Genomic DNA, 27,716 nt, shown 5'->3' with positions numbered 1-27,716 from the left:
CACAGCAAGCGTGACTATAGCATGAGACTTGCCCTCAAGATATATCCCCTTACCAAACGCAGCAAATTCTCTCGCCTTTCTTGTTCCATAAAATATACTATCCAATTCCCACGCTCAAATCACGCTATATCGAACCAGCCTCTTCTACTCCTGCACGTTTGGACCATCGTCATAAAGTGAACATCTCATCCCACAGAACGTCTACCTATGGTAACATGTTTCATCCAAAAACAAGCCAGGAATGGAATCGCCTACTGGATATACTAGTCTGTACCACTAACACCGATGACTTCCGCAAGACACTTACTAACGTTATCTAGTATACCTTGACTTCAATATGTTGACAAGTGTAGAGTAGCTCTGTTTTCTTCTGACCAGTAGTGTTTATAAGTTATTTCCATCGTACTACCCACCTAATCTACAAACAGTATGCTTTGTATTATGCTTTATTTTCTATCAATATCTGCTTATCTTCTCACTCTAACTTTCGCTATGTATACCACGCATTTACATTTCGTCTGTATTACCAGTCTGTATTATATTTCATCTCTACTTTATGATACGCTTATTGTGTCGCTCTAACTTGCATTATTTTCACATTTGACTATGCACTGTTATCTGATTATTGTGTTTTCTTTTCTTCTTTTTATAGTTATCTGTATCCATTAGCCTCTCCCCTCTGTAATACTTCATGTAAACCCTAAGGGTACTATAAATAAATAAATAAATAAATAAATAAATAAATAAATAAATAAACAAAGAAATATGCCCCTCCTGCGAGAAGGTTTTTATTGGTAGACGAATTTACCTACGGGTAGCAATCCCTCCACCAACCCCCTCAAGCGTATCGCTCAAGTTATTATTCGCAACCGGGAATATTAGATGTCTCGCGGAAGCGTCTAATATTCTCTCAAACTTGTAATTTCTTTTAAATAAAGCTACTTGATTAACGTTTATTTAATTATTATTGCTGTTTTCAGTTGTCTACGAGTTCCAAGCACAAAATGACATTCGTGTGGCAAGTTGCTGATTCGAGCCCGACGCTGGGCGCATATTCCAGAAGCTCGCACGGTCACGGTGACCCCTAATCAAGTTTCACGGATTCGCTTAAGCTAAACTACACTGGTTTGCAGCCCGAATCCGAGCGCAAGCAGTGGTGGTTTGCGGTCCAACACCCATAAAGAGCCCGCACATAAATCCCGCACATTAAACGCAGCCTTTCAAACGCATCAGGTATACGTAAGGAAACCTGCAGTCGAAGCGCGAGTCCTTGCCGATATTGGCTGCCGTCTGACATTCGCCAATGGTTGAGACTCTGTCGCGGCCACTTTCTGAGCTTCTCCGACGCTTTGACGGCTTCCCTGGCAACAGCGGCTGAATACAATGGCGCGCGACTGCGCAACGCAACAAGCTGCGGGCGCGCTTTCCACATTGGAAGCCATAGATATCGGGTTACGCACGAAGATTCGTACAAACAATACCAGTTATAGATCCGGAGCTAGTGCTTATGCCCGCGACGCCGCTACAGTGCTTCCTCATCCAGCAGGGAAATGAAGGGAATAGTGCACTGATTTCTCTGAAACTTCGCACCTCCGGCTTCGAACAGTCTTGTAGCTTTTTTTAACTTGAACTTGATTCGGGATCGCAAAGTTGGTGTGCTATAATGATTATATTTCGTCTAGCCTTTAATGTTTGTCCTCGTACATTGTTCTTCAAAACGTTATTTACAAATAAAAATAACGGCTTAAAATACCTGCTGTAATCATCCATGGTGAGTGTCACTGCCCAGTCGTCATCCAATGACCTATCAATGCATATTCTCAACAGCGCCGACACTTATTTATGCCCTGAAAATTACGAGATTGAATGAATTTGTTGTGAATGTAAAGCACTCAGCTGATTTAGATAAAGAAGAATAAATGTTCTGCGGCTAGCACGCAGGATATACGCCTCAGTGCCTCAGTCAAGGAGATCATCATCGTCATCATGATGCTCACAATCCGTAGAGTTATGCAACCTATCGCTGTTCCTGCTTCGCTCTTTGGAATAAACTAAGAATTTCATATTCCTTGTTTGCGTATATTTTCCCCCTCTATTGTGCTTACCAACGTTTATGCAGATAAAAAGAAGGCTGTCGGACATATGCTACAGAATCGAGCCCTTAATCACAACGCTACATCGCATGAAGGCATTAGGGGAGGAAAGCTGCACGTTAATGTTCTCTATTATTCGTAGTTGCCTCACAAACGAACGCACATTTCTTGCTACCCATCCCTCTCGCTTTTCGCGTGTCGGCCAGTCCCTTTCGATGCCCCCCTAGCCTCCTCGGCACAGTCTGTCTGCATGCAAGACAGTAATCACGTTGCATCGCTGTCACTTTCGCTTGAACCCGTCAGTCTGCATTCACTCGTGCAAGATCGCCGGCCAGCACGAAGGCGACGTCGACACGGGAGCGCGAGCGATGCACGCGAAGCAGACGACACGTCTGCCGTTCCATTGTACGCCGCCCCGGTCGTGTACTCAGCGCGCCATTCATCACGAACATCACAGGAACCCCGCCGAGATCGAATGCCGACGACGGGGCGAAATCAGACGCTCGCGGCATAGTTTGTCTGCAGAGACATACAAGACTGCACGCACGACTGTTCACGTGATCCTATACGCATCGCGTGGAGCAAGCTGTAATTTGCCAGTCAGCGCGTTCGTTGTGAGACGTGAAGCGCACGAAGACGTAAGCGGCAGACCACAGAAACAAAAGGCGAAATCATCAGCGTTGGTGATATGAGCAGTCTTCTGCTTCCCTAGATGCAGACGACGCGGCCTTTGTTTCTGGCCATGCAGAATCGTCCGCGCGCTAATTCGTCATGCGTGTCGCGGACGTCATGGGGTCAATTTAACTCTGCAGTTGACCGAGCGAGTAAGAGCTTCCCGGCTGGCGTGCACGTTATTTACCGCTTGAAAGATGATATAAAGAGACCAGTGCGCGCGCGTGTAAATGTAAATGACACGGTTACCAGAACGATGAGAGCTTCCATGCGCAGGAGCAACAAGACAGCAATTACCGGAACGAGAGAACGAAGGGGAAAAAAACAAAAATGTTCCTCCATCCGAGGACTTAAAGAGTGCTTACAGTGGCCTGTATACAGTCAAACGATTCTCCTTTGTGATCAGTAGGGTAATAGGGTAAACATACAAGGGACCGCATTCACAAAAAAAGTTCTTACGCCGGAACTGTTCGTAAGAGCAGATGCCAACGAATCGCCAGGTTGGAAAAGTTCCGCTGTGATCATCTGTACAGTAATCATCCATCGTGAATGTCACTGCGTAATTTTCATCCGATGGCCTATCAATATGCATTCTCAACGGTGTCGAGACTTATTTATGATGGACCATACAATTGCATGACAATTGCGGAGTGACATTCGCCAGGGATGATTGCAGTAGTTATTTTAGGCACTCAGATTGTGTACATATTTTGCCAATTTTTTCACTTCTCATCTACTCTCATTCCTATCACTAAACACGCTGCTCCATTTAAGACGGTGTGGGCCACATGCATTGGGCTGAGAGACCAAAACTGTAGAGTTCAGAACCTAAAAATTCTTTTTGACAGAAAATGGCTCTGCCTATACTTACATTATCGCCAAAAATTTGTAGACTCCGAAGGTTGGACGCATTAGGTATGTCACATTATAAGTATAGGTGCCGGTTCAAGCTATAAATATGTACTGGCAGTGTGATGCTGTAAAATAAAAAAAAATGAAAAAACAACGATCTACCCAATGACGTGATTTTGAAACTTCTCAATGATCGAAAGAGAACTGTGAACAACACGCATTGTAACGTGCAGCTTGCAAGCTCCTGTGGACTTTTGCCCACTAAACTGCACTATAACTAAGAAACATTGGGTCTCTGAGTTTCTTCGCATGTACTTTATCATAATGTACAGTCGCGGACAGAATAAAATGGACCACGGGATCTCCGAAAACGTTCAATTCCCGAGCAGCCTGCAGCAGTAACCAGTAAAACTGCCCACGACAACGTTGTTAGCATATTCTAGTGGAGGTCCAAAATGCAAATACCAGATTGCGTTGTGAGGTTGCGGAGATATTCAGCTTTTTCTTAGATTTCATGGTCCATAATATTCTGTCCGCGACTGTACTTAGTTCTGCCCTCTACGTCGTGATTTCTTATCGCGTATTGTTCCACCATAGCCTCATACATATATTCCTGAAATGATCGTATGCATGAGATACGGTGCACAACCATGCATGAAGCGATTTGTGTCATGCCGCAGATTGATTGTGATCCATCAACGGTAGCGGGCGCGGATATGTTGTGGCGCCATGTAAAACCAGACGATGTACGACAGCGTACATAAATGACACACGCTGGGAAGGCAAACTTTGTAGATCGATCTGTTTTCAATAAGAATGTACTAACAAAGCCCAAAATACAAATATTTGCATTTAAATAATCACGCGTTCGTATTCCTTTCTTATTCGGCTCACAGTGACACACAGGTAAAAGCTTTTACATATCCAAGGACCCGCCGTGGTTGCTTAGTGGCTGTGGTGTTGGGCTACTAAGCACGAGGTTGCGGGATCGAATCTCGACCACAGCGGCCGCATTTCGATGGAGGCGAAATGCGAAAACACGCGTGTACTTAGATTTGGGTGCGCGTTAAAGAACCCCAGGTGGTCCAAATTATTTCGAAGTCCCCACATGAGGCGCCTGCCTGGGAGCCGCCCACTACGCGCTGACGTGCGTTTTCGCAGGACCTTTAATAAAGTTCATCCAATCCAAATGCCCCAATGCAGCGCTCCTCATTATCAGATCATGGTTCTGGGACATAAAACCCCATAATTTAATTTTTAACATATCCAAGGACGCTTTTCTCGAGCATTAGTTATTTTTTTAACTAAGACGACATGTTACAAGGTAGTTTCCATTGAGCACTATTGCTGCCTCGCATCCATTCATTCCAACGCCGGTGTAGATACGAGAGAAGGGCTACAGAGTGTCAATACAAGTCCCGAAATCTCGTTGGTGCCTGTAGGAACAACTAGGAACAGGTTACGAGCGGGCGGAAAACAACCGCTTCCCCTTACCCTCACTCCCCTTACTTTCTGGCTGCACCATCGCCCATCAAGCAGGCACGGTGCCAAGTTCACCACTGTGCTTGTGCTGGCATCTAACCTTACAGCCGGTACACACTAAATGAGCAAGACACGTGACGAACACGGTGAAGACCGAACGCGTTGGAGCACACCACCATTCCGTCCTGCCGAGCACGTGACCTAAAGACAGGCGCGTTATGCGCAAAGATTCGCCGCTGCTGCTCACCTTGCCCTCCTGGCAGTCGGCGATACATTTGATGGAGGCCCTGACCAAGTTGCGCACTCCCCGCACTGTGCCCTGGCGGGACAGGATGGCCTTCTCGACGTCCAGCGGGCGGCCGCAGCTGACGCCGCTGCCGTCCGGCGACGACGACGGAGTATCCTCGAGTTCGCGCAGGTGGAACTTCATCTCCGCGCCGGAGTCGCTGTCGTACGGCGCTTCGTCGTCGCTGCCTGTGCCGCTCGACGCGCCGCTGCTGCTGCGCTCGTCGGCTTCCGTCGCAGTCGCCACCGGCGCCGGAGACTGGGGCGACACCGCCGTCGAAGCCGGGACCACGGACACGCGGACCACGTGGGGCACGGGACTCGTCGGCGTCGGGCTCACGCTCAGCTCAGTCGCTTCGAGAGCAACGGGGGAACCGTTCACCACCACGGACACGGGAGCCGGCGCCGCCATAACGGGCCCGCCGCGTTGCATCGTTGCCGCTCTTTTTGCTCGAATCGCGCGGGAACGGCCCGCTTCCCCTTAGCACAATCGAGCACAGGTGGCCGGAGAGGCCGTCGACGCGAAGATGCCACCGAATACGGGGGAGAACCACAGGCGCACTTCGAAAGCCGCGGCTAGGCGACCTGGCTGTCCATCTCAGCTGGTTTTCCTCTTCCTTGCTGCTGGAGCTTATCGGGAGGGGTAGTCCTGGTACACAGCACTCTCGGTACAGGTTGCCGAGCCGCGAGAATTCGATCGCAATTAAGAGCGACGATAGGAAACACGTTCCGAACAAGGCTGGGAGAGACACAAACACACAGAGCGAAATGCGGCCGTTGCACACGGAGACGTTGCGCTTAGGCGACCGAGGCCATCGCTGAATGAGGCTAGTCTGAGAGAGCCAGAGGTACCTCCTGCTCCGCCGTCTTCGCCCGTGGGGCCGGTCGTGCCGGCTGGCTGAGAGGGGGTGCCGACGGGTACTGCTCCTCCTCGCCCCATGCCTGGAAGCTGCGAAAGAAAAACACGCGTAAGAAGCGAGAGAATGAGGCCCAAGATGCTAACAAACTCTCTGTCTCATCCGATGCCGAGAGAAAGGCGCAACTCCACGCAGCCTCCGCGAAGGCGAACAAACAGGTTGGTGCAAGGAGGAATAGGAGAGAAAGAGAGAGAGACGAGGTATGAGGTGAGGAGGAGCGCGGAGCGGCAATCTTGCGAGGCAAGCGCGCAAGGCAGCAAAAGCGCAGTACCTCTCACCTGGGAGGGTTTTAATCGACGCCGACAGATGGCGCCGTCCCTCTTGTGCGGCGCCAGGTTTGAGAAGACGTTTGTAGAGGGAACATAACGAATCAGTTCTGCGGAAGTCAGCAACGTGGAGGAAGATTAACGAAAGGGAGAATTATCATCCACCCGACTATCTAGCGCGAAGCAATTGGGTGGATGATGATTTTCTCTTTCGTGTTTGCGCAGTATGATGAGTTTAAGCCCCAAATATACGAGACAAGCGCGCAGATACAAGCTTTGAGATACATGAATAGGCAAAGAGAATAAGCTGGAAAGTGGTAAAGACGAGGAATTGGTTGATGGAGAACACATGCATTATACTATATTGTCATCCGAGGTGAGATCAACGCCTATCACTGCAAAGACACAAAAGGAACTATGTAAGTACCTATCTGACTATGGTGATAATTATGGCAAAATACTTCGCAGGAATTCATGGCGTCAAACCTGTAGTTTCGTTCAGAATTTCATTTTATCTTTGTTTGCGCTACGGGCACTGCTCTCATCAAAAGGTTCACATAGAGGCTCGTGCATTCATTCATTCTTGCCTTCTCCCTGACACTCACTCTTACATTAACTTTTTTCGACCACCCTCATAGCCACTGATGATGCATCGTGACCGCCACGTGCTTGTCTATTAATAAAAATGGACATGTGACGTCAGATTGGTGCGCAATCATCATCATCATCATCATCATCAGCCTATATTATGTCCACTGCCAGGACGAAGGCCTCTCCCTGGGATCTCCATTTAGCCCTGTCTTGTGCCAACCGATTCCAACAATCAGTGCGCAATCAGATCAAGGCAAATCTGAAATACTGTTATTGAAAGTAAGAGCTCAGCTGAAAACCCATTCACAGTGCCCCTCCTTTCTCTCTCTCTCTCTCTCTGTAATTTCGAGGAAACAGGGGTGTTGCTTTTGTTGCTCCAATTTGGCTTACAGTCACTTGAGCACCCCCCCCCCCCCCCAAACACACACCCGCACGCGCGCGCACACACACACACACACAAGTGCGCGCGCGCGTAGAAAAAAATCCTAATTCGCGATCAGTGCAGGAAAACGAATGTAATTTATACAGCCCGCGGCAAGTTAGAATTCATGACAGAGGTTCACAGGAAAATGGGGACTCTGTTGAACATTGTTCACATTGCCACACAGGCTTACGAGAAAAGGAAAAAAAAAAGAACCATGACGCCATTATGATTCCCACTCCTTAACTACTGCGCACTATGCCACATGAGTGCATTTGTTTATTTAAATTTAGAAACCTGAAATCGCCACCTTATGAGAAAGTTAATAATAATGGCCAAGGGCGAAGTTGTGAAGAGGCTTGCTTTCTTACTCTAGATTTGCTTTATTTTAAGCAAGTATGCTCTTCTTAGCAAAGCCTTATAAACAGCGTCAAGTTAATTTGTTTTTTTATTTATTTCTTGTGCGTGCGTGTGTGTTTACGTGCGTGCGTGCGTGCGCGCGCGTGTGTGTGTGTGTGTGTGTGTGTGTGTGTGTGTGTGTGTGTGTGTGTGTGTGTGTGTGTGTGTGTGTGTGTGTGTGTGTGTGTGTGTGTGTGTGTGTGTGTGTGTGTGTGTGTGTGTGTGTGTGTGTGTGTTTAATCAGTCAGGCCATTTCTAACAATCCCGGAAGAGGCCTCGAACGCACTGTTAGGAGGCGGGTCATTTTGCCGGCGTGCTTCAATGGAGGGCAGACACCGGACGATGGTGATGGTAACGGAAAGAACCATGCGTGGGCATGAGCAACAAGTACGGGTGGCCAAGGTGTTCTACACGCCACACTTACCTCCGTGCGCACGCCACTGCACCGGCATACGTCCACGGCCCTCCCTGCTTGATGCTCGATCATGCACAGACCTATCTCGCTTTTTGTACGTTTGTCGTTTTTCGCAGTTTGCGGCGAACGGATACGCCTCCTCCTCGCGACCTCCTCCTCCTCCTCCTCCTCCTCCTCCTCCTCCTCCTCCTCCTCCTCGCAATGTTGCCACGAATGAGGCTTCCCTCATGCCCCTTCCATCGGGCGCACACCGCACAGCGATCGCAGCTCGAGAACCGAGTGCTCGCGATGTTAGTTGGCGTCTCGTAATGAACGCGTATAGCGCCCAGAGTACTCTCTCGTGGGGTTGACCCGGACGCGCTGATATGCTGGGCCACCCACGGAACATCACTCAGTGGCGTGTGCGTTGTAATGATTAATGACGCTCCACGTTGGGAGCGCAGTGCAGCCACTGCGGACGAGCGTGTTTATACGTGGGCGTTCAGTTTGCGAAGGGCGTGCGCGAGGGTGTTCCGTCCCCGAAATTGAGAAAAGGGAGTATAGCGGCACGATACGTTTGCTCAGAGATGAGCCGTTGATTAACTCGGATCTGCTGCACGTTCTGTTCACTTTCTTCCCCCCTCCCCCCTCGGGGAGCTGGCCTCAGGATGGTCACGATAGAGGAGGTTGTTCGGAGTTGTACGCAATTTGGACCGTGAGTTACGTGTCGCGAGTATGTTGACACAGTGTACTATGCTTGCGATTCGTCATTGACGTGCACTAGCTAGAGTAGCTTGCAGTGATCGAGAGTGCGCGATTGTTGTAACAAGAGCTGTTAGCGATTCTTCTACGTGGATTCGAAAAATGTATGGCTCAAGTCCGAGTTAAGACCACAACGAATGAAGTAAAAAGACGAAATATCGCCCCTCAACCACAGGGGCGCGACTGCCGACGGTTGCTGAAAAGTATAGCAAGAATATAATGCTGCTTCCCTGCAATGCGCTGTTTTTTTAACGTGCACTGTAGTGAAGTACCAGATTAAAATGCCACATCTGGCTGACGAATAAGACGCAATAGGTATACATTAGAATAGCGCTGCCGTGGAATTTAACGGCACTAGACAAAGTTTCGCCAGTGTCTCTCGGCTTCAATCCGTCTCACGAGCAAAAGACGCAAATGATATAGGTTCGCAGTCGATATCGCGGTCAGAATTAAATCAGACCAGTCCAAGATACAGAACATAACGTAGTAAACTCGTATGAATGCACACATCGTGGGATTCTTAATGTATAGTGAACTCAGTTCACTTAAGGTATATTCGGAATGTACTAGCCTTTCATTTAAGTAAGTAAATATTTCCGGCTGGCGTTTAAAGAAATTGGAGCTTAGAAACTTGTGGAATCAACAGCGCGAACTTCTTAATGTCCGAATTAACAAAGTATTTTTTTGTTTCGTAAGTGCGCTTTGCTATTGGTGGTACGTTGAACATATACGCTAATAGTATGTACAGCGTCACGACTGGCTGGCATCTTTTCGGAACACTTTAGCGTAAGAACGTTTTTATTCGCACTGGGTGTTTGAATATGGACCCAGGGCCCTTATTCACAAAAATTTGCAACCATGGATTCAACCTAGCGAATTTAGAGGACTTTTACTGCGCTATAACAGCTTAAAGTACGAGAATATGCTTTTGAAATATTTGAAATTCATGACGTAAGACCGAAGTGCCGGCTTTGGTACCGGCGCAAAAAAAAAAAAGAGAGAGAGAGAAAGAGCGAGCGAGAGAGAGAGAAAGAAACCGAAACTTTGGTCTGCAAACTTGTTCCCTGTAATTGCAAATGTTGTTCCGTCACGTGGATGAAAATGGAGTTTGGAAAGGATTAGTCTAAACACATTTATTCCACATCTTTAGTGTCCCTTCAAGGTCCGAAAATTTCCACTGGTAAAGGCAGTAGTCAAATGCCGATCTACGCTCGTTAAGCAGTTGGAGCCCGACTATGCGGGCTTTGCAGCTGGTTTGGAGCGATTCGAGCGTGAGGGATTAGCCGCGTCTGCACGTGCCATTCCGTATAGTCGTCGCCATAAGCACTGACCCGTGACTGTGATGCCCCACTGCACAACATTAAAGCACGGCGGACAAGTGTGCACGCCGGGCCGATTCTTATGCGAGGAAGCCGAATATCGGAATCAGTCAGTGGGACTTCGTTCGGGCGGAACAAAGCCGTTGCTTAAGCGGCTTCTGAGATGTTTCCCTTCGGAATTTACGTAATAGCATCCAAGAACGCCCCAGATATAAGGGCCACAAACAATATACCAAATGTATAGGAGTACACCGAAACCGGATAGGGAGTTCTTATGGCTTATATGTCATGAAACGTTTATTAACATAAAAGTTTCTTTCTTTTTGTCGTGGCCCATGTACTACAGGCTTTCGCCTCTCACAAACTAGCCGCACCGTTTCGCCATTCAATTTCGCAGCACCACTCGAGAAACAACATAAGTGACGTAATACAAAAAGGAAGAAATCTTATGTTCCAGTGAACAACGCTATGGTATTGTGTTTGGTAACTTCACATAACAATTCAAAATGCTTTCAGCAATTTCATTTCACAATATAGAAGGGAAAAAATCTCAGGTTCAAAACAAAGCATTGGCGTGATCTTTTGTAAGCGAACGTAACCATTCTATATGTAAAGCTTTAATAGTAGTTTATTCTGTTTGTTTGCAACTGTCAACACTGTAATTGTTGCCAGAGATTATTACGAATAATAATAATAATAATAATAATAATAATAATAATAATAATAATAATAATAATCTTCAACGCCACCACTTTCGACAGGGTCAAGCGAAAGAGCACAGGACATGTGCTGCCCGATTTGCAATCCTCAAAAATAACATTACAGGGTCTCTCAAGATCTCTCTTAAAAGACGAACGGCGAAAGACTACTCTTCCTGTTCTTATCATTCGCCTCTTTCTCTTTGCCTCTTCTTTTTCTCTTCTTTCTTTTAGTCATTACTGCTCACTACTAAGCATTTTTAGTCGTTTGTAATCAGTTGTAGTCGTTACAATTCGTCGTTAGACATATTGGTCATTTCGTAATCATTAGTAGTCATACAACTCATTTCAGTCATTATTAGTCATTACTTCTCACTAGTAGGCATATTTAGTCGTTTGTAATCAGCTGTAGTCGTTACAACTCGTCGTTAGACGTATTGGTCATTTCGTAGTCATTAGTATTCATACAAGCGATTTCAGTCATTATTAGTCATTACTGCTCACTAGTAAGCATCTTTAGTCGTTTGTAATCAGTTGTAGTCGTTACAATTCGTCGTTAGACATATTGGTCATTTCGTAGTCATTAGTAGTCATACAAGTCATTTCAGTCATTATTAGTCATTACTGCTCACTAGTAAGCATTTTTAGTCATTTGTAATTTATTGTGGTCATCACAAGCCGTCGTTAGACATATTGGTCATTTCGGAGTCCTTAGTAGTCATTACAAGTCATTAGTAGTCATTATTAGTCATTACTCGTCGTTATTAACCTCTACCAATCTCTATTAACGTTATCATTCACTGTAACTATGAATCATTTTTCATTCTTTAATCTGTCTTTAATCTGCCTTCATATGGCGTGATGACGCTTCGGCGGGCACTCCTGCGGTCAGGTCTGTTGACACAGACTTGACCGTGAGCCTAAAAAGGCTTTCGCCTTAACAATAATAACGGTATGGACCACGGGTTCCACGGAAACGACACTTAAATTCGCGCTGCACGCTCATGAAGACTGACATTCAGAAACTGAACCTGGGCACTACTTCAAATACACTGCAGTCACTTGGCAAATAGCGCCCATAAATTCTAGTTTTTCGCGCCCACAGGGCCTGTATATACCTTTTGTCGCCGCTGTACTTATTTCCGAATAATTCCGCACCTCACTTTCGAACGCCTCTCCTAACGGAGCGCTATTTGAACCCGTCTTGACAACCTGTACACAGGGTGCCCCAACTTTCGTGCACCAAGATTTAAAGATATGTAAATGCCACACAGCTGGACCGATCAAAGGTAATGTTGTTTGCCGTCGCTTGGAGATACTCAGATTATATTTTTTTTGCATTGCGCCTCATCGCATAATTAGTCTTATTTAATTAATCAACTTTTCAAATATTTTAATTAGATGAAAAAGGTCAACGAGAAAGATTGTAGTGCAACATGAAAAACCTTTTTTTTCCCGCTCAATACGTGCTACATAAAAGTGTCTTTCCGAGCATGATACAAGCCCGCAAAGTGCCTCGAGCGGCCAGTCGCGCGGCAGTTTTGCGTGCATTCGCGGGCTCCTTTCACGATCGGAAAAACACTTTGACGCAGCACGGATTGAGCGACAGAAAGCTGTATCGGGAGTTTTTCAGGTTGCTCTACACTTTTCTCATTAACACTTTTCATCTAATTATAATATTTGAAAAGCTGATCAAATAAACTAGGCTAATTATGTGATTAGGTGGAATGAAAAAGATATAATTTGAGTGTCTCCAAGCGACAGCAAACAACATTACCTTGGTTTTGTCCAGCTACGTGGCACTTACATATATTTGTTTAAATCTTGGTGCATGATAGTTGGGACGCCTTATACATACGTTGTCAAGAAATTGTGATCTCTCGCGACACAATGGTTCGTACGTTTCTCTCTCTCTCTCTCTTTTTTTTTTCTGTCGCGGGTGTGCTTATTTCAGCCTCTACTTCCACACGTGTGACTAATCTGAGGTGCGAATGACTCAACAGTCTGCGAAAAGTCGGAGTCCTGTGCGAACCAGTAGCGGTAATTTCAATAAACTGACACATCGTCTCGTTCTCTAAAATTATGGTTCTCGGGGGCTTCTCTGCAGCGTCGCCCACGCTACAATATTCGTTGCTTTGTCCGTATCTCTCAAGAACGCGCAGTAACAGCTCAAACATTTCTTTCTTCCTTTTTTAACTTTCTGCAACCACAAATATGACACTCGAGTCGTCCGGCAAAAAAAAAAAAGAAAGAAAGAAGAGAGATAAAAGTGAGCCGCCGCAGCGCGATACAATATCAAAGCCTCGCCGAAACCACCGCGCCATAGCCATGCGTGCGGATAATCTAGCGGGAGCGTGCCTAATCCGCCGGAACTCGGAAGTAAACAAACAGAAGACGACCGCTTCTATACGGCGGTTCAAGACGACGTGCATTCCATGCCGGGTCCGTCGCGGGCTCCACGCCACCATTCAAAGAAAAAACAAGAAGAAGAAGTTAAGGAACTCGAGAGGCAAGCACGACAAGAAGTAAAACGCAGCCATGTTGTCGCGCTTTAAGTCGCGCGCTTTTCGGCGATGTCACGGGTCTCTCAGCGGATTTGCGAGCAACACCGCATGTGTACTACATAAATGCTCGCACGCGAACACACATAGCCACAGTCGGCCGGCATTGCTGCCTACGATTTACGTTCATCTTTTCTCTCTATCTTCCTCTGTTTTAGTTCGCCGTCCGGCGGCGTGTATGGCTGCGTGCGCGTCTTTCCTGTAGGCGGCGCGTTCCCACTGGCGAGATCCACTTCGCACGAGACCTTCCAAATCGGAAGGAGGCCACGGTCGCAGTGGCCATTCCCGACGAACCGTTCGGGCTCGGCGGGGGAACGCAAGTTCGCTCCAGAACGATGCAAATGATCGGTAGTCCAGGGGGGGGGGGGGGTGAAGAGGGGGGGGGAGGCACGACCGGACTTACTTTAGGTCAGTTCTCGATCCGCAGCACCCCGGCGTGCCCTCTGCGTGTGCGGGCGTCAATGCTCGCTTAGCGGTCGAGCGGAAACGAGCGAACGAAGACACGCGCAAAAACCAAAAAGAGAGACTCGCTTATTGGCGAAGACAATGGACATGCAACGTCTCGAGCTGCCGGAGTAGCGCACGAGTTCGGACAAATGACTTGTCCATGGTCTGAATTCTTTCCTGCATTTACCGGTAGGCTATGTGGGTTACGTTAGTTCAGTAGAAGCGCTCACCTAGATGACGACGCTCGGCGCGTTAGTTATTTTTTGTTTGACGCGCGTCATTTTCTTAAAGCTGCTGTGACAGATGGTGGGGATGCACGCAAGCTCGCGCTGCCGTGATGTGGCCGCTGAGAGCGCGCGGTGCCCGATGGTGGCGCTCATCTCGCCGCCGTTAACAACAGGTGACACGGTTAACTGCGGGCAATTCGTGGCACGGCAACCTGGTTCAAGCGTTAGCTCGGCGACATCCGCGGTAGCATAGATTTAAATATGTAAAACGAGACTGCGACCAAATTGCGACCAACAGGCTGCGACTTTCTTGACGCGAAGTGAGTTCACCTACAGCGAGTTGTGAAGAGCCATGAGGTGACGCGGGTGAACATATAGTCGAAAGCAAAGATTTTAGCTTGATTTGTAGTGTTACTTTGCCAGTGGGCGCGAAATGAACAAAAAAAAAAGTTTGCAGATAATCTTATTGTCGCAGTGCAGTTAAGGTGTTTCACCAGTTATATTTCTTACAACGATGGTTGTTGAGTTTCCGATAACAACGTGACGCGTTCTTCGTGAATCATCGTAAATTCTTAATTAAAGAAAAATGAGACATCCACCTAATCGTAGCAATTGCTATAAAGGAAACCCATACGGGTTCCTCGAAAGAAAATCTTCGCAGCTGAAGAAAAATTCGTCCTGGTCTGGGACTAGAACCCGGGAACACCACCTTTACGGGGCAGCCGCTGTACCATCTGAGCTAACCAGGCGGCTAGCAGATAGCAGGGCGGAGTTGCATTTGTCAACAACTCGAAGCAAAGACAAGAGTTTGACGTAATAGTTCTGCGGAAACCTGCAAGGTGGAGAGAAGAACATCATAAATTCTGCACCGACGCAATGTCTAATGATTCTTAGCACCACATTTAAGATATTGACTCTGGTGGGAATGCAGATGAGGATTTAGATGAGAAAGCACAGAACCAAATTTCAAGGAGAGGTTTGCATATGACGAATGCTTACAGTCTGTAACGCTAGCTGCACGAATGTGAAGACAATTTTGGTTAAAAAACGCAACATGAAGCGATGCAATTGGCTGAAATGAAGATCCTGCGATGGATGTGTGAGTTAACCGGAGAAAACGTTGGAGCCCGGAACGACTACCTCCGAAGAAAGGTCATTGTCGCTGACGTTGAAGCAATGGCTCAAGAGATGGCTATTGACCGCCTAATGAGAAGAAACGGGAACTATATCGGTGAGAAAATGTGCGATCATTGATTGCAATGGCAAATGGCAAAGTGGTTGGCTAAGAAGATAGATGGCAAGGTGCGGCGTTGGCGAGAATAGTGTGAAGAGTGAAGGGTGAAACGATGATTCACAAGCTGTCCAGTATGGTTCCTTCAGCCGGCTGAGCTCTGGCATACATCCCCAAATCCTGAAATGAGCTCGTGTCATTGTTGAAGATCATCAATTACTCATCAATTACAGCGATCCCGTGCAAAGTTATTTGACGGAAGAAGTTGGTGAGTTTAACTGCAGGATCTCGTAATGTGCCTGTAAGAAATACCGTATGTTGCTTTAAAAAAGGAAAGCGTAGTTTCGCTTAAAGTATGAGGCCGTGACAGTGACGGCTCTGTATACATACAGAAAAGACGACGACGACGATGATGATCCCCAACAATGACACGTGCTCATTTCAGGATTTGGGGAGGTATGCCAGAACTCAGCCGGCTGAAGGAACCATACTGGACAGCTTGTGAATCATCGTTTCTTTTCTTTTTTTTTCTTGGTTTCATTTCGCGGGTCTCAACAGCGTTTACAATAGCGGGCTCGTAAAAAAAACTGCGTTATAAGCATTTTTGTTGATATTCCATAAATTTTGAAACTTACTTTCTATAAAATTTAATTAACTCTATTTGTACAAGATGTTGAATTTCATTTTGCTCTTGTAAGGGGCGCGGAAGAAGAGAAAGCAAGAGGTGAAGAATAATACGGTGGAATATCTAGCCATCAACTCATGCTTGTCTCTTATACCGTAGCTTATGGCGGTTAGGGTCGCTTGCGAACGCCTATTCTTTCCGTATTGGGACGGTCGATAGCCCGACATGCGACTCCTGTAGGTGTGAGGAAGCCATCGAGCACGTACCTGCTGTATGCCCGTTCTCGGCATGCGACACCCAGCGCCTTTCCCCCCAGACCACCGTTAAACCAGCCGGACAGTTCCTGAGTCTAAAACAGCGTGGTCGTGGCCACAGCAATGGGTGGTGCAGAAAGCTGTTCGCGCCCTCTATAGTGCAGTTCTTGAAGCGCGCCGCTGCCTAAGCCGCCGTTTGCAGGCATCCCGTGCCTCGTCCCGCGAGCACCGCAGCGCTCCCTCTCTCCCTCTTTTCCTCTTTCTATTCCTTGCCTTTTCTCTCCCACACACCAGTTGTAGGGTAACAAACCGGACGCTCGTCTGGCTAACCTCCCCGCATTTTCCCTATCATTGCTATCTTTCTGTACTACAACGAATTATGCCAGTAGACTTCGCAGTATACAGAGAGTGCCGAAATAGTTTTCGCGACCGCGCCGCTATGCGCCCTGCCGCAGGAGGAGGGGCACCATACATCGCCAGTCTGGCCGCAAACACGGCAGTGTCCTATACGCACGTATCTGCTGTGAGCGGCTTGACTGCTCGCGTGCGTTGCGTGCGAGCTTGGAATTCTGCGGTCGCCAGCCTCCTTCTCGGGGCTTCCACAGCACAACTGTCAAAAAGCTGCAGTATATAAGTCCTAGCATAAGCTGTATAGTACAAGCTGTAGTATAAGTATAAAAAGCAAGGGAGAGGGGGGAGCGAACAAAACCCACAAAAAGTGTTTTAATTTCTTATTTCTTTCTTCGTCCTCTTTCTCTTTCTTTTTGATCTCCAGCCATGCAGCTAACCGCCAGCTGGCTACGGACCTATCGCGGCGCTGTCCCAGTGGCCCCAAATTGCGACGGTGGCGGCGCCCGCGGCGACAGAAACGAGAGGGAGGGGGGGGGGGGGGTTCTATCCACAGCGGCGGCGGCACACAAAACGTCCGCGAGGACAAGTGCCGGCATGCGACATGCAAATTTCGTTTCTCGCTCCTTTTAAATTGATAAGGCGCTCGAGAGAAGGCGTGCGGTGCGCTTCTTACACATAGGAGTGGGAGAGCGAGGAAGACGAAATAGTTTCACGGGAGAGCTCGAACAAGCGTAGTAATAAATTAAAAAAAAACAATACAAAGAAAAAAAAAAGGTAGGCGTAGCGCTCGCGTGTCGCGCTTTCAGAGACGGACGTCCTTTTTAACTTTTTCTTCATATATATATATTTTTTCGTCACTGCAGCGAACGCGTGAAAATGATTTCTTTCCTCTTTCGCGCAGATTACATCGCGCGAGCTCGGTCTGCGACTTCCATTTCGCGACTGGACAGACACGGGCAAGCGGCAGCGTTGACGCTTGCCCGACAAAGAAAGAGGGCGCCTTGTTTCAATATCGGTTGACCGGTGTGCGCCCCGTGCGAGTGATTAATGAAGCCACGAGTGGGTTGCTATAGGGGCGTTTGTTTGGGATAACCGCTTTCTTTTTTTTTTTCTCGCTTTGCGACCGTCTGTGGGCGTGCATTTGATAAACCTCTTAAGCGTGTTTCCATTCGAAAGATCCGGTTGCGGACATGTACGACATCCGCGTTCGATTTGAGCCGCCGGTGTAAATACAAAATGCACGCTGACTCGGCGTTAGATATGAGTTGGCACGCTATCAGAGCAATGATTTGCCTAACATTTCGGTGTTGCTTATGTCTAAGGAACTAGTATTGTAAGCAGTGATTTAACGTGTCTGTGCTTGCCACTTTGTTGAAACTTCTCCCGCGAACTCCTGATTCGAACGGTCAGATGGACTAGTTCGCGCCGCTGGCGTTATGTGTCCTACTAAATCATTTAACACGAATTTAATGAAACGCTGAAGTTACTAAATGTACAGAACGTGATTAATGCGCTGGCAGTGTTTTCTTTCGGCGTAGTTTTGGGAGGCTATATCCTCCGCCTGTAGCCATAGCCCCATCCTCATCCTCCGGCTATCGAAGATGTATGTTCATTGTTTATTTGTAGAAGCCGGAATGGCGAGAGCACTTTTGTGAAGTGTTGTACCGCAAACGACAGGCTTCACTAGGATCGGCAAGTCGGCGCTGGAGATAGAGACGTCCACGTCGTAGATGACACCAGTAGTTGAACCACTGTTCTGGGGGATGTACGAGCGGAGCTTAACGCCACCTAGTTCTGTAACTGTAGTCAAATTTCTCAGCGCAGTCTCATGTGTGACGTCGATAGCTAACACATTTTTTCGTGTGTTGACTCTAACGTCTGCTATCTGATTTGGCGCCACCGCTTCAAGTTGCACCGATACGGACTGTCTGTTGAGTCGCCTCAGGTTGTCGGTAGCGAGTTCTGGTACAAATAGAATCGTACTGACTGCGGTATTCTGAGTTGGTCCTACCGTTGGCGTGCTCGAAGACATGGATGTCCTGGTGGTGTGTCTTCGTTTCGCCTTGCGGCTCCGCACAAGCTCGAAGGCGTCATCAGAGAAGTCCTCACTGCTGAGCGAGTAGACGCTGGTGTCATCGCCGTCGGTGTCGCTCTGGAGGCCGGTCCGCTTCCTAGACGTAGCCGCCGCTGAAGTCTCCATTCCCGGCAGAGGCACGGGGACGTCAACTTGCATCCGTACCACGAACCATGCCGGCTCTCCAAATATGTACGCAGAAATAAGGAAAAGACAGCTGAGCTAGAGAAATAGCGTTCTGGCTCTCAGACACTTCATCTTCCTTTCCTAGTAATTACTTAGTAATTAGTAATTCTTAGTAATTACTTAGTAAGTGAAAACTTATGGACCATAAGTTCTCAGTGCCCAACGTTCCGCGATACCAATTTACCAATGGATGTGAAACCGCTTAACACTCCGTTGAAGAAGTAAGCGCCGCTTACACCTGCTGACGCTGAGCACTCGTTTTCTGCATAGAAGTTTACACAGAGGAACAGAAGGAACACGTTTACGCCCGAAAACCTCTAGCTGATGCTCGTTAGTCTCGGCTTCTATAGTTTTTCCTTGGTCTAGGCAGACACCGCGATGTAATGCTGCAGTGAATGGGCGCAGTTTCACTTGCACATTATGTTCCTTGCTTCTTAGACAAAATAGAAAAGAAATAGCTTAAGAAACGCATACCGTACCAACCTATACTTCTCTCTCTCTCTCTCTCTCTCTATATATATTGCCACGGCCTCGACACAGCTGACAGCCACTCGGTGCGATTCGGTGCCACATGCTAGGCATGTTGGGTGGCTCCGAGAAGAAGAGAACGACGAGGGTGCCAGGACAGCGATATATATAAAAAGATCTTTAGCGTCGACCGAAGTCTTTTGTGGCTTTGTCTGTGACAAACTGGTGGAGCTGCTGGGTACACGTCTATGTACTCTGACCCCCAGGAACAGAGCGCGGACAACCTACGCAAAAGCCGACGGCTTCAAAGACTGCCTCCGGAATACGGCCTCCAAGATCTGCCGAGGATGTCCACCACAACTGCAAGCCAGACACAGGAGACGTACGGTACGGGACAGCCTCCTGCGTCGCTGGTTCTCCACACCCCACGCTGGCCGCGGCCGTTCCATGGTGAGCCTTTTGAGGACGTGGAAGACTGGCTCGACGAATTCGATCGTGTGGCTGACGTCAATTATTGGGACGAGCAGAAAAAGTTAAGGAACGTGTACTTCGCTCTAGAGGACTCTGCCCGAACATGGTTCGCTAACCACGAGCCATCCATCACCACCTGGCAAGAATTTCAAAGGCAGATACGCGACACGTACAGCAGCCCCGCAAGAAAAGAGCGAGCAGAGCAAGACCTTCAGAATAGGGTTCAAAGGCCGAACGAAAGCGTAGCCATGTTCGTAGAAGACATGACGCGGCTTTTCAAGCGTGCTGACCCTGGCATGACAGAAGCGAAGAAAGTACGCCTACTGATGCGTGCAGTTAAAGAGCAGCTGTTTGCTGGACTGATGCGAAGGCCTCCAGCTACAGTAGCTGAGTTCGTCAGTGAGGCGACAACAATGGAGCGAGCCCTTCAACAACGCTCCTCGGTCTACGATCGCCAAATCAACCTGGGATCAGCATCTTCTGTCTCGTTACCCTATGACACCGATGCGCTTCGAGAGCTTGTGCGTAGTGTCGTGCGTGAGGAGCTCGACCGGCTACAGGGAGTGCGATTTCAACCGACCGTAACATCCCTCACAGATATCGTCCGCGAAGAAGTTCGCCAGGCAGCACAGCCATTCGTGCAAACCAGACCTGAAGCCGCCCCCGTACTGACTTATGCGCAAGCAGTGAGGCTACCTGCGCAACCCGGGAACCATTGTAACCCGCCTTCTTCTGAAGAACCGCTGTGTCACTTCCAGGGCCAAGGTTCACGTACAAATATGTACGGGTCCACGAGCCCCCGAATCAATGCGCGAAAGTCAGACGTGTGGCGCACACCTGACTACCAGCCACTCTGCTTCCACTGTGGCGAAGCGGGCCACGTGTACCGTGCCTGCTACTACCGAAGAATTGGACTCCAGGGCTATCACCCCGGCGCTCGTCGCCCACGTGAGGGAGAGCGCCCGAGAGAAATCCAGCAATATCTGGCCAGTCAACCTTCGTCGCCGTACGCGCAGTTCCCACCGGTTGAACAGTCCCTGCCAACGACCCGATCTCCGTCTCCGCAGAGGCGCCAGTCACGATCACCACCTCCTCGACGATCGGCGTCACCTAGCCGCTACACTACGTTCTCCGCTTCCGTGGGCAATCGGCCCACGAGCCCAAGTCGGGGAAACTGAGAACAGCGACCTCCGGAGGTGGGGCCGCTGTCCAACGCACTTCGAAAGATCCTCCGCTGCGACACCCCGACGACGACGATAACGACGACGACAACGACGACTGCGCACCTTCGACACCTTTCTTCGAAAACCCTGAACCTGTTTCAGCCGAGATACTCGTTTCTGTAGATAACCACCCGGTCACCGCTCTTGTCGATACTGGCGCCGATTATTCTGTCATGAGCGGACAACTGGTTACGGCACTTCGCAAGGTGACGACACCGTGGCCAGGACCTAAGCTCCGTACAGCCGGCGGTCATGTTCTCACGCCGATCGGCAAATGCACTGCGAGGGTACAAATTCGCGAGGTCACATTTGTTGGCTCATTTATTATACTGGAAGAGTGCTCTAGGCAGGTCATACTCGGCATGGACTTTCTTCGGGAGTACGGCGCAATCATAAACCTTCGCGAGTTGCTTGTCACATTTTCCAGCGAACACGCAACTCATTCGGACGACTACCACCCACAGTCCACGGTGTTACGCGTTTCGGGTGACTGTGCTACTTTACCACCCCGGAGTACTGCGTTGATCACCGTAGAAACAGACGATGATCCTCCCCATCTCGGAATCGCTGAAGGCAATCTGTCAGTCTTGTTGGCTCGACAGGTTTGCGTAGCCCGCGGCATCTTGCAGCTGTCGTCACGGACTGCTCAGATTTTAGTGACCAATTTCAGTCGTGAATACCAGCACTTCGCCCCACGAACTGCCATCGCCTATTTGGAGCCAGTCAGTGATTTTCCCGCTTGTTTAACTGTAGAGCAAAATGATGGAGATTCTAACTGTGACGTACCAGCCAACAGCAATATTGATGTGAATTCTAAATTATCAGGTGAACAACAGGCTAGCATTCGAAGCCTTTTACAGTCTTTTGCGGACTGTTTCGCTTCAACATCGAAGGTCAACCAAACGCCTACTGCGAAACACAGAATTATTACAAATCCCAATGAAAGACCCGTGCGCCAACGTGCCTACCGTGTTTCTCGTAAAGAGCAAGACGCCATCCGGAATCAAGTCAAACAAATGCTTACCGACGATATCATACAGCCCTCCACCAGTCCATGGGCGTCACCTGTGGTTCTGGTGAAAAAGAAAGACGGCACACTGCGTTTTTGCGTTGACTATCGCAAGCTTAATAACGTTACGAAGAAGGACGTTTATCCCCTTCCCCGCATCGACGACTCTTTGGACCGCCTTCGAAATGCTCGATACTTCTCATCGATGGACCTTCGCAGCGGCTACTGGCAAATAGAGGTTGATGAGCGTGACCGTGAGAAAACGGCATTTATTACGCCTGACGGACTCTACGAATTCAAGGTCCTTCCTTTCGGATTGTGCTCTGCGCCTGCCACTTTTCAGCGCATGATGGACACGGTTCTATCAGGTCTCAAGTGGCAGTCATGCCTTGTCTATTTAGATGATATCGTTGTCTTTTCGGAAACTTTTGAGCAGCACCTCCAGCGCTTACAAGCAGTTCTTGACGCAATTCGTACTGCTGGCCTGTCTTTAAAGCCTGAAAAATGCCATTTCGGGTATGACGAACTCAAATTTTTAGGCCATGTCGTCAGCTACGAGGGCATTCGACCAGACCCCGACAAAACCATTGCTGTTGCTTCGTTTCCAACACCTTCGAACAAACACGAACTCCGCCGTTTTCTAGGGCTTTGCGCTTATTATCGACGCTTCGTGGCAAACTTTTCACGGATAGCCGAACCTTTGCAGCGGCTGACTAAAGATAATGTTCCGTTTGTCTGGGAGCAGGAACAACAAGAGGCCTTCTTTGAACTCCAGAATCGTCTGCGCACACCTCCTGTTCTAGGACACTTTGACGAAGACAGTGACACCGAGTTGCACACGGATGCCAGCAACGTTGGCCTTGGTGCCGTCCTCGTACAGTGGCAAGATGGAGCCGAACGCGTCATTGCGTACGCAAGCCGCACTTTGTCTCCAGCTGAAAGTAACTATTCCACTACGGAGAAGGAATGCTTGGCCGTTGTGTGGGCAATTGCTAAGTTCCGACCATATTTGTACGGCCGATCGTTTCGAGTTTTGACAGATCACCATTCATTGTGCTGGCTAGCCAATCTGAAGGATCCATCTGGCCGTCTTGCACGCTGGAGTCTTCGCTTGCAAGAATACGATATGACAATAGTGTTCAAGTCCGGGCGTAAACACACCGACGCCGACTGCCTGTCACGTGCTCCACTTCAACCGTCGCCATGCGAGTTTGATGAAGAGGACGCATTTCTGTCCATTATCTCAGTATCAGACATCAGCAAGCAACAGCGCGATGATTCAGAACTCCGGCCTCTCATCGACTACCTTGAGAACCGTCTACCGGAGCCGCCTCGTATGTTCATCCGCAAGTTCTCCTCGTTTTTTCTCCGCGATGGCGTTCTCTACAAATTGGGTTTTCACTCGACCGCAACCGCCTGCCTCCTTGTAGTGCCTTCTTCACTACGTGACGACATCCTGCGGGCATCTCACGACGATCCATCTTCGGGCCACTTGGGATTCGCACGGACGTTTTCACGCATACGCCAAAAGTACTTCTGGCCTAACCTTCGCCGTGACGTCAAGCAATACGTGAAGACATGCCGCGACTGCCAGAGACGCAAGACACCACCCGTGCGTCCCGCTGGTCTTCTCCATCCCGTGGATCCTCCGCGGATCCCTTTTCAGCAGGTTGGAATAGATTTGCTTGGACCATTCCCCACGTCGAGGGCTCGTAACCGTTGGATTGCTGTTGCCACAGACTACCTAACACGTTACATTGAAACCCGAGCTCTCCCACGAGGCACTGCAAATGATATTGCGACCTTCTTTGTACATGGTATCGTACTCCGCCACGGTGCTCCAAGAGTGGTTATAACCGACCGGGGCACAGCATTTACAGCGCAGCTCACAGAAGATATCATGCTTCTCAGTGGTACCGTTCACCGCAAAGCCACTGCTTACCATCCCCAGACGAACGGGCTCACAGAAAGACTAAACAAAACGATCGCTGATATGATTTCCATGTATGTTGACGTCGACCACAAAAACTGGGACGACGTTCTCCCATATGTTACGTTTGCATATAATACTGCCGTTCAAGAAACTACCGGCTTCACCCCTTTTCGCTTGGTGCACGGCCGGGAAGCTGTCACAACGTTGGACGCAATGCTCTTACCCACCTACTGTTCTAATGTTGTCAATGATGCTGCCGAATTCGCTCGATGCGCCGAAGAGGCACGCCAGCTCGCACGAATGCGTATCCGCTACCAACAACACAACGACGCCGACCGATACAATCTTCGTCACCGCGACGTCACTTATCAACCCGGTGACAAAGTATGGGTGTGGACACCGATTCGCCAGCGTGGTCGGTCGGAGAAACTTTTGCGCCGCTACTTTGGACCTTATCGGATCGTTCAACGACTCAGCGACGTCACATACGAAGTGATTCCTGAAGGAGGAGGCACCGCTCGCCGTTCCCGACGCCCAAGCCTGTCCGATGTCGTTCACGTCTCTAGATTGAAGTTATACCACTCCCGCTGAACGCAAAGTCCCACGCCTCTCTCACCATCTACGTCCCTCTTAACAGCATCCCCGTGGCAATCTCCAGTGCCTCAATGTTCCGCATCGAGACGATGCTTCTAGGGAGGGGGGTAATGCCACGGCCTCGACACAGCTGACAGCCACTCGGTGCGATTCGGTGCCACATGCTAGGCATGTTGGGTGGCTCCGAGAAGAAGAGAACGACGAGGGTGCCAGGACAGCGATATATATAAAAAGATCTTTAGCGTCGACCGAAGTCTTTTGTGGCTTTGTCTGTGACAATATATATATATATATATGCAGCGCTGCGGAGATCGAATCCATGACCTCGCGCTCAGCAGCAGCGCAACGCCAATGGGCTAAACGTTCGTGAACTTGATCTCGGCAAAGCTCGCTGTGTAACAAGCAGACGAGCGAGATGAAGTGGCGCGAGCCGTTGTCCATTGGAATGGCGTCTCATTTCATTTGCAGCCCTATAGTAGCGGCCGTGTCGGCTACGCTGAATTGACAAATGAGAATTTCGCGGCGCTTTCTGGCCGGCGAAAGGCGCCTGTCTGTGCCATTGCTGCAGGCAAGAAAGCGGCTGCGCCGAACGCGCGCTAACCGCCACGCGTTCCGCTCGTGCTCCACCTCGACGCGCTCAAAAAGTGGAGCCCGGCGGTCACGAACGACTATGTCGACGCGTCTATGCATGCGGCGACTCGCCATAGCTTCCTTTGGTTTTCTTTCCCCGCACCCTTCTTTGATTTTCTTCTTCTTTCTTTTTAATCCACTCCCAATGGGCGAGTCTGTCTCCAGTATATATACCCCGTGTGCAGAGAGTTCATCACGCGATCGGGTGCTTCCAGCGGAACCACCATCCTCGGAGGGCGTCGACGACCGTGGCCCAAAATTTCGCACGAGTGCGCCCGCCCATGCCACGCACGCGCACTTCTCACGAGGCCTCTGTGTAAAGCGAAACACGAAACACCGCCGCAAACGCGCTGCAAATGGGCGTGGTAGAATGCTAAGTAAATCGTCGAATCGTTCTTCAAGCTAGATGACGGCGGGGGGAGGGGGGGGGGGGGGGTCCGAGCTGTGGCTCGCTGTATCCGAAGGATTCACCAACAGAGTCACACATACGCAGACCTTAATTCGGCACGTGCGGTCTATACCCGTATAGCTTCACCTCCTCCATATGTAATATCTTTCCGTGCGCAATAAGCAGCAGCCGGAGAACAAGGGGAACCTCGTACTGGAGCCTTGTAAAGTGAAGCTTTCTTAGTGAGCCCTCCTGGACTTTGCTGACCGTGGCTGCTTATCCTGTCTCTCCGATTATTTCGCGCACACAGGGCAGCGCCACATAACAGCCCGATACGTACTGCCCCCACAGATCTGCCAAACGGCCGACTGTGTTCAAAGCGTACTGTTGGGCTAGTTGGTTCATCATAGTGACAAACGGAGGCGCCAGAGAACACCAGGTATACGAAAAGGAGACGGGGACGATCACAGGTGCCTCGTGTTATCTGGCGCCATGGAGTTTGCCTGCATGCATTCAAAGAATACCCACAGTGCAATGGTGGTAGGCGGTTCAAACTCTGCAGGTATACGTGTGGAGCCACCTGCAGATAGGAGTTCCTTTAACTGGTTCAGGCAAAATCCTGAAAACCGTATTTAACAAAGTTGCTAGAAATCTCGGATTGCATTTTGGTCATTCTTACGGTTATCTAAAGCCTCGGTCTCGGACGGCGCTGTTCCTAAAATAACGCAGAAAAAAATTCTTCACCTTCATGGTGCCGGTTCGCCTCATGGCACCCTTAAGGCCAAACTGTATACACGCACGTTTGCCGGCGCGCGAAAGCGTGTGCCCACGCGCCTCACGCATGCGCAGATGGGGCAAGACAGATCGTGCCCGTCGAAGCGCGGTGCGAGCACAGATATCTTCTGCACACAAATGTTGGTATCTGATGCCTCACAAAAATCGGAAACGACGTCTACCAAGGCGAAAATAGTGAAGTAAGCAGGCGCACGCTGGCACGCGTCTTGTAGGTTCAAACCGCCATTACTCGTGAGGCGCGGCAAACGCGAAGCGCGTGGGCGCGAGGTGTCGCGCCCCGGTACGCGTGCATGTAGACTGGCCTTTAGTCTTGAGCGGAAGCGTTAGCTCTGAGGTGGCTAGGAGTGGCTTTCACGAAGGCTTACACTATATATACATCGACTGGAATGACCGACAGTGCTGCGTGCGTCGTCTGCGGTAGTGAAGAAAACATCGAACAATAATTGTGCCACTGCCGTCGATTTCAGTCGGAAAGACAAACACAAACACTTTCTATCACATTGTGACGACTGGAGGATCAGCCGTTGTCCGTGCCGGCGATACTTGAAGACCGTCCCAATTGCTCGTCGGCCCACACAGCTGTGAAGGCACTTTTGTCTTTCTTGAAGGCGACTGGCCTGTGTTAGCGCATTCGACTCGGTGAGGCCGTCCGTGCGCGTGTTCGATTTTTTCCTTCCCCCACCCCCTCTCCCGTGCCCCAGTGTAGGGTAGCGAACCAGACGCATTTCTGGTTAATGTCCCTGCCTTCTGTTTTTCTTTCTTTTAGCTCCGGGCCATTTGAGAGATAATTTCAAATCCCAGTGACTGTAGGAAAGAAAATTTTGATTTAGATCCCGCAATTTTTTTACAAAATTGCCGGAAATCGGTTGAAAAATTAAATTATGGGATATTACGTGCCAAAACCACTCTCTGATTATGAGGCACGCCGTAGTGTAGGCCTCCGGAAGTTTCGACCACCTGGGGTTCTTTAACGTGCACCTAAATCTAAGTACACGGGTGTTTTCGCATTTCGCCCCCATCGAAGTGTGGCCGCCGTGGCCGGGATTCAACCCCGCTATATCGTGCTCAGCAGCCCAACACCATAGCCAGTGAGCAACC

At 49.2% G+C, this 27,716-nt stretch overlaps 1 protein-coding gene across 1 annotated transcript in view; it reads right to left on the bottom strand.

Annotated features, from left to right (window-relative positions):
- LOC126537079 (glutaredoxin domain-containing cysteine-rich protein CG31559-like) overlaps positions 1 to 27,716 on the bottom strand; it is a 184,627-nt gene that overhangs the window by 118,217 nt on the left and 38,694 nt on the right. The window contains exon 2 of the mRNA XM_050184223.3: positions 5,347 to 6,333. Within this exon, the coding sequence (XP_050040180.1) occupies positions 5,347 to 5,817 (471 nt within the window). The 5' untranslated portion in view covers positions 5,818 to 6,333. The remainder of the gene's footprint in view (positions 1 to 5,346; positions 6,334 to 27,716) is intronic.

This window comes from Dermacentor andersoni, chromosome 4 (genome assembly GCF_023375885.2).
Source record: "Dermacentor andersoni chromosome 4, qqDerAnde1_hic_scaffold, whole genome shotgun sequence".
In the NCBI taxonomy this organism is placed as follows: domain Eukaryota; kingdom Metazoa; phylum Arthropoda; class Arachnida; order Ixodida; family Ixodidae; genus Dermacentor; species Dermacentor andersoni.
This window is presented reverse-complemented; position numbering and strand designations above follow the sequence as displayed.